The 14,420-nt window shown below is 40.3% G+C and overlaps 1 protein-coding gene across 1 annotated transcript in view; it reads left to right on the plus strand.

The window, feature by feature from the left end:
• Positions 1-2,771: 2,771 nt before the first annotated feature.
• PLCXD3 (phosphatidylinositol specific phospholipase C X domain containing 3) overlaps positions 2,772-14,420 on the plus strand; it is a gene marked incomplete at its 5' end in the record, with an annotated part of 29,856 nt that continues 18,207 nt past the window's right edge. The window contains one exon of the mRNA XM_057432466.1: positions 2,772-3,493. Within this exon, the coding sequence (XP_057288449.1) occupies positions 2,772-3,493 (722 nt within the window). The remainder of the gene's footprint in view (positions 3,494-14,420) is intronic.

The raw sequence follows: 14,420 nt of genomic DNA on the forward strand, positions 1-14,420 counted from the left end.
TCCCCATGCACCAGAAGGTTAGAAGGAAACCTGTTTGCTAAAACAAGCGTATGTTTGTACAGAATTCTGTCATTACCAGGAACATAGTGATTTTGAGCATGTTAGTGGAAAATATCATACTCTAATTTGCTCTGCCAAAGGTACAGATTTTGAATGTTCCCAAGTAACATGTGTAAGCTGGTTAGGACAACAGGGCAGGATGAAAACAAATGGAAACATAGATGAGAGCATGCTGGAAATAAATATTGAGGCAACTATACAGATTATTTGTACATGTGGCAAGATAAAACATTTTCTGTATTTTTCATTCTCTTGAAAGCTGACTCCTGCTTCATTCAATGACAACTGAGTTAAGTCTTATTTTATTTTTGTAGTATTTAACAGGATTCTTTGTTTGGATTACAATACATGGTGATACTCAGAGCACTGTGTGCTTTTCTCTGTACCTTCTATGAAAGGATCACCATTTTTTGGCTCGAATATGTGCATGAAGACCTTAATTAAAAGAAAGATGTTTTTCTAAACTATCCTGCTTGTAATGTTCAGTGTCTGACTGTGGTGTTTCTCACTTCTCTACCCTCTCTTCTGTTTTGCATTGCCAGTACCTAAAGCTACCTGCTGACAACTTGTTCCCCTTAGATTTCTGCTTTGAGAACTGTGCTGCCTCTCTTAAGTAATTTTAAGCAGTGTTTGACACTGTTGTATTTTGGCCATGGTGGTCAACATTAGCTGCTTCTGCAACTTCAGGTTGTCAGTGGCTGTAGATCAGGCAATAAAGGGTAAATGGCTTAATTAATCAACACCATTTTGAACCTGCCTTGCATCAGTTGATCATGGTTATACCTGTACTTTTTCTGACCTGAAATCCTACTGAAATAAAGGGGGCTTCAATGGACAAAGTGAGGGTTTGCAAGATCCATCCTTAGCTAATGTCAGTAGCTATGCATTGGTTTAAACAAGACTCGGTTTACTTTGATTTCTAGATTAGTGAAGGTAACATTGAACAGAACATTTAATTTATCTCATTGATTTTCCCTGTAATACTGTTGAAACACAAGTCATTGCTCTAATCATTTGTTTTACCATTAAAATTCTCTATGCAGATCTGGTCCCTTGAGATATCAATGTGTAACCAGATACTCCATGATCTAATCAGCTTCTGCAAGAAATATGCTATCTCTGCAACACTTAGCAGCAGAAAGCTTAATCAAAATGGAACATTTATCTAATGTTTAAAGCAAAAGCCAGTTCAAAGCGACAACCATGAAAAGCAGGGCTGTACAAAATCTTAAGACAGTTCTCAGATTAAACAAAGCCAAATCCAAGCCAGAGTCTAACATGATTTTTTGTGACTCCATTTATTGTTAAGGAAGAAAATGTTACAGCTGTGACTTCAGTTTCTAGGGTTCCAGTTCAGTTAAAATAGCATTGAAACAAGAATGACTGACTAGCAGGATTTCATTAATGTGGTACTTGCCACAGCATGCATGCTTTGGAAAGTAGTTTTTAAAGGCACCTACAAAACTGTCAGTAGCAGGCAAGACCTGTGCTCTGAACTCATTTTGGTGCTAGGATTTGTGTCTCTGAGGCCCTAATGGTACAGTTCATTTCTGAAATAGAGTTCTACTGACACTGAAGAAGTTTTACAAGCAGTGCTACATAGGCTGTGGAGCAGACCTGCTTGCTATGGTGAATCTGACCAGAAACATCTCTTCTAGCTGGAACAGTGGGACTGTGGCTCTGCCTGCAGCCAAACAGTATTTCCATATAAACTGCCAGATTTCACCATCAGTGTTCAGAAGGGTAGTGGTGTTCAAGGGTGATAAGCATCTTCTAGTGCCAGCTCACCTCTCCATAAAGACAATGTCCCTTATGGGGGGGAATGATCATGTGTTTGGTGGTGTCTTTAGCTTTATCAGCTGCTTTCATGTAAATGTCTGAATGCTGAGCAAGATAAGTTATTTTGTGGTTGAGGGTTTTCTTAATGGATGTACCTCAGAAACAGTATTTTTCATAGCAAGGTATCTCATACCTTTTATTCATCTTTGTTAAGTTGTGGAAGGAGGTAACTTCTGTACATAGGCATGTTAAGTACTGCATCTTGTTCAAGACCATGCACTGGAGTTTCTGTATTGTATCAGTGACAGGCAGTGCTACTCTTGGCTCTATCTGTTGTACTTTTGTAGCAAAGGAAAACAGAATTTGAGGTAAATTTGAGAAGGAAAACAGCATTCAGTAACCTTGTTGATGAGACCTGAAATAAAGAAAAGATTGGAAAGTTTAAGTGTCCTGTACATTTTCAACTCATATTTTAGCTGCAATATAAAGCCAGCTGTGATATTGCTGGTTTGTTTTGTGGGGTATTTTTAGTTATTTTAATTTTTTTTCTTTGTTTCTTTAATCTACACAATGCATGATTCGGTGTATAGGGCCAGACTCTCCTCTTTTCATTGTCCCTAGGGATTTATTATGGGACTATCTTTGCTGGGCTTACACCAGGATTATTGCTTTGATGTTCAAAGCCCAATGACTTCAGTGACCTTAAAGGCATAAGAATGAGAAGAAAGTGAGGAAGTGCCCATACAAGCAATTAAAGCAGTGCCTGTTTATTTCAAGTTCATACAAGCTGCTGTTGTGGTAAATGCTGAGAGACAAATGTAGTATATTAAGATAAAGGGCAGGGGAGGAGTCTACTGGTGAATGCTGGTACAGGTCAGAAAATTATCAAGAATCACTAATAACAGATTAATACATATTGATTGTTTTCTTCTATTGTGTTTTTAGGTTCTCATGACTCATTTAGCTTTTACATCGATGAAGCTTCTCCAGTTGGTCCTGAACAGCCAGAGACGGTCCAGAATTTTGTATCTGTTTTTGGGACTGTTGCTAAAAAGCTGATGAGAAAGTGGCTGGCTACACAGACCATGAACTTCACCAGCCAGCTGGGGGCAGGTATACGGTATTTTGATCTTAGAATTTCCACCAAGCCCAGAGATCCAGACAATGAGCTCTACTTTGCTCATGGTTTATTCAGTGCCAAAGTCAAGGAGGGTCTGGAAGAGATCAATGCGTTTCTTGCTGACCACCCAAAAGAAGTGGTCTTTCTGGATTTCAATCACTTCTACGGGATGCAGAAATACCATCATGAAAAGCTTGTCCAAATGCTCAAAGACACATATGGAAACAAAATGTGTCCTGCTATATTTGCCCATGAAGTAAGTCTCCAGTACCTGTGGGAAAAGGAACACCAAGTCCTGGTGTTCTACCACAGTCCAGTGGCTCTTGAGGTAGCATTTCTTTGGCCAGGCCAGATGATGCCAGCTCCCTGGGCAAACACAACAGATCCTGAAAAGCTGATTCAATTCCTCCAGGCATCAGTCACTGAAAGAAGAAAGAAAGGTTCCTTCTTTATATCTCAAGTAGTGTTGACACCAAAGGCTAGTACAGTGGTGAAAGGGGTTACTAGTGGTCTCAGAGAAACGATCACAGAAAGGTAAGTTTCTGGCAGGTAACGTGTTGCTGTGCTGAATGTGTGTGTTTGGTAATGCTGCTTTTCTAATGCTTTTTAAAGAAACTCCATCCTACTTTAGGTTAGTCAGAACTTGTGCATAATCTTAAAATATTTAAGGGGACATACATTGAAAGACAAGTTTTTGTATTTTGAAATAAAAATTTGCGCTAAAGCCTAATGCAATTATGGGATTGGGATTGTTTTGGCCTTATTTCTTTTTTTGGGGGGTTGGGTTTTTTGTTTGGGTTTTTTTGTTTGTTTGTTTTTGTTTTCAAATGTGGTTTCTTACCATGAGCACTGAACACCTTGTCTTGGATTTCCTTACTGATGTGGACAAATCTGTGTGAATTATCTAGATCATGTACGTTTCTATTTATGCATCAGGCTTCAGGTATTGGGTAGATATTTTTTTTTTGTTCATGAGCAAAGCCTGAAACTGAAGAATTTGCATCCTTAACTATCTTTATGTACCTTAAAGATGTACAGATTTTCTTTCTGCATAACATCACACATTATATCAAAGATATCAGGACACTGTTAGAGTGAGTTTGCCTCCAAAGAAGCCTTCATTTGTCATGCAGGAATGAGACTGCAGACCACTGTACAGGTTCTGTATATGGAATACTGTGTTGACAGGCCATTAGTTGTTAGATTACAAAAAAAGCAGTCTGTGCAAGATGTGAGTTATTATGCCATTCTGACTTGAATAAATCACAGCAAGCTTTCAGTTTAAAGGCGTATATGTATGACTGTTCTTGCCAACTTTGTAGGAAATGTGAAATTTAATGCCAAGGCAAAAGAGCTATTTTTTCCCCTTTAAAAAAAAAAAAAAAGAAGAAGGGTTGCAGAGTGTAAAAAAAATTTATAATGGGAGTCAATGACCTTCTGATGTTCTGCTGTCTGCATTCATGTGCCTGTGTCAGGAAGGTCTATTTGGAACACTGTCTCCTTCTGTATGAGATGAATGACACAGTGCCTGTGACACTACAACCTGCAAAAGAAAACATGCCTCATTTTTGAGAAAGATTGAGCCATTTTTATGGCAGCTTTCCCAAGTGACTGTTAACTTGAAAAAACAAGGAAAATCTTTAGCTGAAATGGTAGAACACTGACACAAGGTTTTGTAAACGCTGGGATATGATTCAGAAATGCTTGTATGACTGCACTTGCAGCTGTTTACATCCTTCACATGTTTTTATAAGTCCATTGGACTAGGGATCTCCCTTTCTGCATAATCTGAAGAGCACTTCTCTCTATTGAAATGCTACTTTCTTGATGGATTTCATGGTTAAATATTCACTTTGTTGTTCAGGGATTTGTTTTCTCTGGTAAACATCTTTCTGAGTGTTCTTCAGACCATGAAGTAGCAAGATCAAGAAACTACCAGATTCTTTTTAAAATCTGCTGCATCAGTAAAATATCCATTAAAAAACTTTTTTTCTTCTCTGACTCACATTGTGGTTCCTCAAAGCTGTTCGGAAAACTAAAAAAAAGTGGATTGTGAATAAGTTTGTCTGAGTTCTGAATGACTTGAGCCTTTGAACTCTTAGTAAGCCTTTATCTACAGCAAACTTTGAGATTATAACTTGAAATTTTGGTAAATAATGGGGCTGGAATACCTGGAAATGTTGTTTCCAAATTGCAGTTGAGGTTTTTCATATGAGCTCCAAGTGTGTAATCAGAGGCTGCTGCATGAATGCGCTTTTTTTTCCTTCTTTGCCTAACTTTTAACCATCACAAAAGAAAGGGATCTTTAAAATTATCTCCAAAGCTAGTATTCAATCTTCCAAGTGTGGCATCTCATTTTAAATTTTTATTTGTATTTTTGTTACTAAAAGACACTGCAGAAAAACACAGGCTTTGAATGTTGTTAATCAATGTAGGAACTGAGCTTCTATATTGTTAACTGCTCTGGAAGTAGACTCAGAACTGATCCTCATTTGACAATGATCCTGTTAAAAAATACATAGACAAGCAATTAAAGGATGTGCACAGTTAATAGAATTTACAGAATTCACTTCAATCTCGCTGCATTAATGTTGCAGTAACTTAGGAGCCAGGGCGTAACTTCCAGCTGCACTGTTTGTTACTTTCATCTGTCTCGCAATTATTTATATAAAGATTATTCTGTCCTTTTCAGAATAAATACACAGACCACATACATTATTGTGTTCAGGTAGATAACATCTGTGCTTTTGTTGCCAGTTGCTGCATAGTTTTATATATTTTATACTATTTTCTGCTTATCAATTAATGCTGGGAAGAGCTTTTCATTAAGAATGCAGTATCTTGCTTTTAGCAGCAGTTTTGTAGTCATTTGGGTTGGGTTTTTCTCTCACACTAAATTTTGACAGATCTGAATGCAAATGTGGAATAAGATTGAATTTTTCAAGTAATTCTGGTGTGTTCCCCCCCCCCCAATATTACATTGCAGAAATGTTTCCTTTGGCATTTGCAGACATATCCTGTAGTCTCTATTTCTGTCATCTGTAGAGTAGCCATTTTCATTTACATATTGACTTATTTCTGAAAATAAAACAAAGCTTAGGTCCTTTTGGATCAGAACAACCATATTAGGTTTTGGTCTTTGAAGCTGTTTGTTAGTCATGAGATTATGTACAATTTGAAAAGCAGTGGCCACCTTAGAGGAGGAACCTGGTTTCTCAGTTGCAACAGACTGCAAAAACTGCAAGCAGACACTGAGCAGCAATCCATGCCCCTTTCTATTGTTTTGTATCTCATGTTGTGAAAGAAATATTCCTCCATAGCCAAGCTGATTGGTTTAATAGCTTTTCACTGCTGCATGTGGTGGTGGAGGTCCACATGTTCAAACTGCAGTCGAAAATTCTCCTAAGGCGATACATTTCAGGAGACGTGACGTTTTTTCTCAGCCTTTTCCCCATAGCACAGATATGCAAGAGGGAAGGCCCATGGCAACTTCGATTAAAAAAAAGCTTTCGAGTTCAGTAGATGATATACCAGGACTGGGTTTTACTGAGAATGCTTGCCCACAGGCTTTGCTGTCATCACAGGTAATGTGCTGTAGGACAATAATTTGAAAGAAGGAGAAATGATAAAATAGTCAAGATTTCTATTCCTGCACAAATACAAGAGGCAAAAGCCATTTGTTGTGTGCTCTTCTTAGGACCACAGCTCATCATTGCAAAACTATGTAACACAGCTTTCATCTTCATTATTTGAATGAGGAAGATGGCTCGCCTGAGTGCATGTTACGTTTCTTGGATTTGATGAAAAACTTTGAGGACTAACAATATGTTTTCAGGCTTAACATTCTGTCAGACACAGCTTAGATGCCAAGGCATACTCTTTGATTAGCAAATAGTATGTACCAAATGAATTGCATTCCCACTGCTTATTGAATTAACTTCACAGTGAGGCAGCTGCCTTTAGTACATTTCAAAGGTGGCTGTGAAACAACCTTTTCATGAGTGTAGGGTTGTTCTTCATAATGATCTACTTTGTTTTCCGATTTGCAGTGAAATTGCTAATTTTATCTCTGACACTGGAGACAAGTATGATACTCTCTTTTTTGTCTCTGAGGTTGAGTAATACAGAACAGGAAAAAATAGAACTCCTTCAGAGGACGCAAAAGTCCTGTGGTACTTTTAAAGCTTTCAAGAAATAGACATAAAGACACACCCTGTCAATTGTCACTTGATTTCCAAAATAATCTCTAGGGATAATGTTCCCTGTATTGCACATGTGACTAAATCCTTGCCTACCATGCTAAAGCTTCCCCCTTAGCAACCAAAGCAAATTTAAAAAAAAAAAACAAACAACCCAAAAACCAAACCTAAAACCAGGAAAAAACCCCACCTGCACATGAGAATGAATCTTTGGAGAAGAAGAAAAGCAGGCAAACTGTTAACAAAAAGGGTGGTAAACAGGCCACAGAAGCTGTCTGCAAAAAAGCCATTTCTGGGTGCACTCATAAACCTAAGCAGAGTCAGATTTAGCGAGCACATAGATGGATATTAAATGAAAAATAATCAAATAATCCTTGAAGTTTCAGGAAGTTTTTTTTTTTTTTTTTAAACAGTTGCTGAGGGTGTACTCATCCAAGCCATATCTCAGCCAGATGAATTTGTGAGAGTTTCTGTGTTGCTGGAAGAGAGGGATTTGATCATATTTTGATCCACACTTGATATTGACTGATATTGACTTGTTATTCCCTATTTTTTAAAAAAGAAAACAGAAATGTCACCTGTGGCAGTTGTATTTTCCTGATTGTCTAGGCATCCTTCCTGCTTGTAACCTTGATATCTGTCTTCATTATGGGCTGCAGGAGAGCATCAGGCCCCAGTGAGCTGATCTGTGTTTAGGACTTAGTGACCCCATAGCAACATAGGTGGTATGTGAGCTCTTTAACTGTCAACAGACAAGTGCAGACTCCATCTCTCACTAATATATGTGGTACAAACTGTCATTCTGGTATATTACTAGGGAATTCAAAAGTACTCTGGTCACTCTAGCCTAATCCTTAGTATTTCTGCTCGTCCTCAGACTACTCTTAATTACATTTCTAGTCTTTCCACACAAGAGGCAATCTCTGTTTGCATACAGAGCAGTACAGGGAGACCTTACTTTCATTTAAGTATCTATCTGCCATGTCAATAGGCCTGCAGAATAAAATTCCTAATAGGCTGTGTATGCTCAGCCTAATTTTGCTGGCAGGCATTTTAGTGGCATTTCACCAGAGGAGAATCTGTCTGCACAAGGATTTTAATATAGTGTTCCATTGGGAAGTGCTGAGTGGTTGTGTCTGGTGGCTTTGATCATGAAACTGGAATAGTATTAAAATGTCATAAAATACGTGAGCACTGGAGTTTTAATAACTTTATTAGGGAAAAGTATTTACCTACATACAGATTAGTATCCTGTGGGATTTAGTTCAGAAAGGAAGTTGGCATGGTGATCACCAGCTCTGTGACCATTAGAACTATCAGTGGCTTAGCTTTAGGATGTGTGTTTAGGGTAGTTGGTGTGGTCTTCTCTTCTGGTAGTTTGGGGTGTCATAGAATCAACTAGGTTGGAAAAGACCTTTAAGATCATCAAGTCCAACCATTACCCCAGGTATGCCAAGACCAACATTGAACAGTATCACTGAGGGCCACATTTACACAGTTTTTGAACACAGTCTTTTCTTCTATTTGGCCTGCTCATAACTTTTATCACATTATGCACCAAAAGACCTGCTTGCAGTTCTGCTATATGCTGTGTGACTACTTGTAAAGATATTTTATGTGATCCATCATCACATTCTGAGCACCATCAGACCCTGCATGTACAGAAGGCAGCAAGTGTTTTTCATCATGAAAGGAAATGTTCATTCCTCCAACTCTGCTGCTGTAACCTGTCACTAATGTCTATTTGTCTCAAAGATTTCATGCTTTAGTCTGTGTGGCTGCTCTAGTGAAATTGCAAATGGATCATTAAATCAGTTGGGTTTTCTTTGATCTTTCTGACATTACTTAGATCACTAAGGAAACTACAGCTAATAGACACTAACAAGTGCTTACCCAGGGAGAAATGCATTAGTCACGCTAACTGCTTTTACCTCATTCTGAAGAGAATGGTTTCTTGGTGGGTTGGTCATTCTCCCCTTCGTTTATAAGTTACAAAATGAGTACTGAGGTTTACGCAAACAAGACTTTCCACATTTATTCTCAAGGTGGCTTTCAAGCTGGTAATGAGTTTCTGTAATACAAAAACATATATGTTAGCAAATATACCTGCTTAGTCTGTAACATTTTTGAATCTATGTTGTATTCACACTTGCATGCTGCAAACAGTCGACTTCAGATCTATTCTGGTAAGTAGATGAGTAGGTGCACCCTCGTCAATTTTTAAGCAGAGAACTGGGCAGTTCTAAGAAGCAGTCACTGTGTGTTTGGAAGTTTGAATTTTTAATCTCCTCTAGCTTCTCTGTGGTCCTGGAGCGATAGGACGTGGATAGAATTTCTCAGAAAAATCTTTTCACCTCTTAAAACCCTGCTGCATATGCTGTATCATTCCTCATGTATTTGGGCAATTCTCGGTATTCTCCAAAACCTTAGAGGGCTTTCTAGACAGAACACATCCATGGTCTCCCTAGAGAAGTCACCTGCATATTCCCAATTTCTCCAGTGGCTATGTCTGCTTTGATGGTAGGCTTAAGGAAGTCTTAGCTACAGAAAGTCTCTGGGATCCACTGATGCCAGAGAAAGTGATCAGAAAGTCTACAGGCAGTCTCTGGGATCAGAGAGTATACCAAGCTCCAATTATTTTATTAGATGATTCCCATGCTTATAAACAAATAGCGTTTGTGGAGTGAATGAGCAGGTGGGGCATGCAGGCTACAGTCAGAGTTCTGTTGGGGCAAAGCCTGCAGAGGATGCAGTAAGGCATCCTGGCACCCTGGTGCCACATTTGTACAAGTGGCTGCAACAGAGTGAGTAGGACAGGACTTGTATATAGGAAAGGCAGCCAGGCCAAAGGTCTTGATGATGTATCAGCTTCTGTATGATGCAGAATGTGCACAGGGCTATAAAAATGCCCGTATTTTTCCTCTGTTGAAATAGGGATGATAAAGCTTGTTCCCTAGGAATTCAGTAATGTCTGCGTGATGCAATGCAATTCTTTCTTAGGGAGAAAGCTTATTTTCATTTCTTTTGTTCTTAAAGCCTGGAAATGTTAAACTTCATTTTATTGATCTTTTCTCTACAACTTTACTTTTGGACAACGGTTTCATGATTTCATTTTCTTCCAAGATTTATTTCTCTCAGGGTGAGGGGTGTGAGCTAAGATATAAACTTCATGTATTCAGATATTATAATAAAAGATAAATAATTATAATGCTAGCATTGCATGTATTGTCCCAGGCTGTACAATTGCTTCACCAGAGCACAGCCTATTATATAAAAAGTCTTTCAGTATTTATCTCAGACACAAAGAAAAATAATAAACCCCATGTCTTTAAGACACTGAATGATCATAGAGTGGGATTTGACCTTTGACAATATTTTAATGTTGTAGCTGTTGTTCTGAGAGTTTTTGTAACTAAGCAACTGTTATCCAGAATGTATTATATCATAAAATAGTATTAAGGTATAAAAGAGAATGAGTGGTTAGAGTTGAGTAGGAGCCATGGTGAGCTGCAGGCACTTTCCCACTGAAAATTTTTGAGCTATAGCACAAAGGAGGAATCCTATCGTCATTTGTTTCATGGTGGGATATTGAAACCTACTTATCTTTCAAGTGCTGCCATGGCACTCTCAACATGACAGTTGTGCCAGCAAGCACTTTAAATCGAGACTGAAACTAGATCTTTGATGGTAGCCTCCTTAATTTTGCTGCTGGACAATGAAGTGGGAGAGCCATGGATCTTTACTCCCTTTCTGCTTGGACTTATATACTCTGAAGTCTGAAACTAGCTTCTCTTTTTTTCCAATGAGACCTATTCAAATTACAGCTGCAAGGCAATGTCATAATCCAAATAATTATTACTGGCGCAGGGCTTGTGATCACTGTCCCTGTGTCAGGAGGAGGATCTGCCTTTTCTCATGACCACTGTTGTTGCATCTGTTCCTTAGCCACCTTTCACCATCTCTATTTTCCCCTCACACACTCTTTTAACTTGGTTTTTATTTCTTGCTCTGGGCTGTTTCAAGCAATCAGCCCAGCAAGGTTCACTTCTACTTCAGCTGCATGCATAGTGATGGTTAGGATTTGGACAATTAAGACAAAACAATTAAATCTGAAACTAGAGTGTAACCATCCGTCTTTAAATTTGCCACTGGGAGGAATTAGGAAAAGCCATTTCATACCCAAAAATGCTGTTTCAAGCTGTCATCGAATGCTGGTGGGTGGTCCTAAAACTCATTGCTGGAAGATCATCAAGGTACTTGTGTATTGTCTGAGACCAGTGCTGTTTCTATGAAGAGTATGAGTGTGTGGCATGGTGAGTGTCTGCTCCTACTCTGGTCCATCTGTTAAGCATCCTTTGGCAGAAAGCAAAGGATAGGGATGAGCTAAGAGAGGTAAATTCAGCACTGCAGTGCTCAAAATGAGAGACATGCTCTTGCCCTGTTCTCACACCCTCACACTATGCATTGTAGGTTCCTCTGAGTCTGTTACTAACCTCAGCTCAGAGTATGTGGCTGACAACGATCTGTCTCACCTCTGCTGCTGGCTCCTTCTCTCCATCAGACAGCATTTCAGTGCTATTACTGCCTGGCTGCACTAGTACAGAAGGAGACATAAATCCAGCTGAACAGTTTTCTCATGGGAGCAAGCTCCGCCCTCTGACCTCTGCAGTCTGAAGAACATTTGTGGAAATAGTAATCCATGTGATGAACTTCTGCTTTTTTTTTCTCCTAAGCTATTTCTCATAAGAGTTATAAGTAGGCTGTTGCTTGAAAAATATTTTCCAGCTCAGCCAGGACTTCTTTTTGCTCTCTAGTAACTGGAAATAATGCACTGGATGAATTGACCACAAAGCTCAGTTACTGTAATTCCCTGTCACCAACCTTCTGGGCTTCTCTCCTGCTACAGACATCATCAACCGTACTGGCTGTGCTGCTGTTCTCAGGGTACATCTCTTCTGAGATGCAGACTCACATCTGCTTTGTTTCCAAAGTGCTGTATACTTTTCCCTAGGCCCAAGCTTATGAACTCTTGTCGTCTCTTAAATAACATGTCCGTTGATGCATAATATGCCAGCATGTTCTGTCACACTGACCAAGGCTGTGCTAACAGGTCTTACCCTGAATCACTGCTGGGTCAGGGGTGCAGGATCTCTCTGGCTGGACTTTGATGCATGATGCGAGGCAAATGCTCAGCTGTCACATCAGCATCTGGTGTGAGAGGTTTGTAGGAAGAAGGGTACCAAAGCAGCTCTATGGTGAATGTGCCAGCCTGGTTTGTATCCTTCAAGAGGAGTGTGAGCCGCTACAGTGACTCTTATGGTTAGTGCATGACTGACGTAACAAGTCTCTGTTTCCTTGTGGCTATGGAGCTGAGTGGTCCAGAGTGACTCCATGAAGGAGGGAATGACCTCCCTTGGCAACCTGTCCTTGAACACCTCTTGAGTGAATGGACCTCAAGGTGGGGGCAGGTGGAGCAAAGTCCCTCCCAGTGTAAGAGAACATCAGGTCTGAGAAACCCTGAGGCACATGAACATCCATAGGACTATGGGACCTGATAAGATGCTTCACAGCCCCGAGGGAACTGTCTGCTGCAGTTGTCAAACCACTCTCCGTCATATTTGGAAAGCCATGGTAGTCAGGTGCAGTCCCTGAGATTGGGAAAATGGAAGCATTGTACCCATTTTTACAAAGGGTATAGAGAAGGCCAATGGGAGCTACCAACCTGTCAGTCTCCCGTTTGTGCCTGGGAAGATCATGGAACAGATTCTCATAGAAGCTATGGTGCATGGAGGACAGGGAGGTGATTTGAGACAGCCAGCATGGTTTCACCAAGGGCAAGTTTTACCTCACCAACGCAGTGACCTTCTCTGATGCAGTGACTACATCAGTGGACAGGGGAAGAGCTACAGATGTCATCTATCTCGACTTCTGTAAGTCCAGATAGACACAGTCCCCCAAATATCCTTCTCCTAAATTGGAGAGATATAGAGTTGATGGGTGGACTCTTCAGTGGGTGAGGAATTGGTTAGATGGTTTGCATTCAGAAAGTGGTCAATGGCTCGATGGCTAAGTGGAGATCAGTGGTGAGTGGTGTCTCTCAGGGGTCTCGACTGAGATCAGTACTATTTAATGCCTTCATCAATGACACAGACAGTGGGATTGAGAGCTCCCTTTGCAAATTTGCAGGTGATACTAAGCTGAGTGGTGCAGTAGATGCCTGAGGGATAAGATTCAAAGGGAGGTATTCAAGCTGGAAAAGTGGGTGCACGTGAACCTCAACAATGTCAAGTGCAAGGTTCTGCATAGGGGTTGGGGCAACCCCTGGTATCAAAATATCTCAAGGGATGACGAGATTGAGAATACCCTTGAGGAGGAGGAGGACTTGGAGGTACTGGTGGATGACAAGCTGGACATTACCTAGCAGTGTGCACTCACAGCCCAGAAAGTCAACCGTATCCTGGGCTGCATCAAAAGCGGTATGGCCAGTAAGTTGAAGGAGGTGATTCTGCCCCTCTGTTCTGCTCTGGTAAGACTCCACCTGCAGTACAGTACTGCATTCAGGTCTGGAGTCCTCAATACAAGAATGACATGGACCTTTGGAGAGGATCCAGAGGAGGACCACAAAAACCCTCAGGGCACAGGAGCATGTCTCCTCTGAGGACAAGATGAGTTAACTGGGCTTGTTCAGCATGGAAAAGAGAAGGCTCTGGGGAGACCTTGTTGCAGCCTTTCAATACTGGAAGGGGGCTTTTAAGAAACATGAGGACAAACTTTTATAGGGCCTGCTGTGATAGGACAAGGGGGAATGGTTTTAAGCTAGAGGAGGGTGGATTAAGACTAGATATAATGAAGAAATTTATTATGATGAGGGTGATGAGACACTGGAACAAGCTGCCCAGGGAAGCTGTGGCTGCCCCATCCCTGAAGTGTTCAAGGTCAGGTTGGATGGGGCTTTGAGAAACCTGGTCTGGTTGAAAATGTCCCTGTTGATAACAGGGTTGGTTGGACTATATGACCTTTAAAGTTCTCTTCCAATCCAAACTATTCTGTTATTCTATGACCTCTTTGTTACGGCATGTCTCAACCAAATATCTCTCCTGGCTGCACTCCAGGAGGATTTTAGTCTGTGGCTGATATATCTTCTGGAATCCCTTGCTATATTTTTACAAGCTATATAATGTATTTTTAGTCTACATTTTCTCTGATGGACTGTCATGTGGTTATTTCATTTGTGGTATAGCAACCTTAGTTCATCAATGTGG

The sequence above is a fragment of the Pezoporus wallicus genome, unplaced genomic scaffold (assembly GCF_028554395.1).
Source record: "Pezoporus wallicus isolate ANWC-B61680 ecotype Strahan unplaced genomic scaffold, APGP_CSIRO_Pwel_v1 contig_7640, whole genome shotgun sequence".
Taxonomy (NCBI): domain Eukaryota; kingdom Metazoa; phylum Chordata; class Aves; order Psittaciformes; family Psittacidae; genus Pezoporus; species Pezoporus wallicus.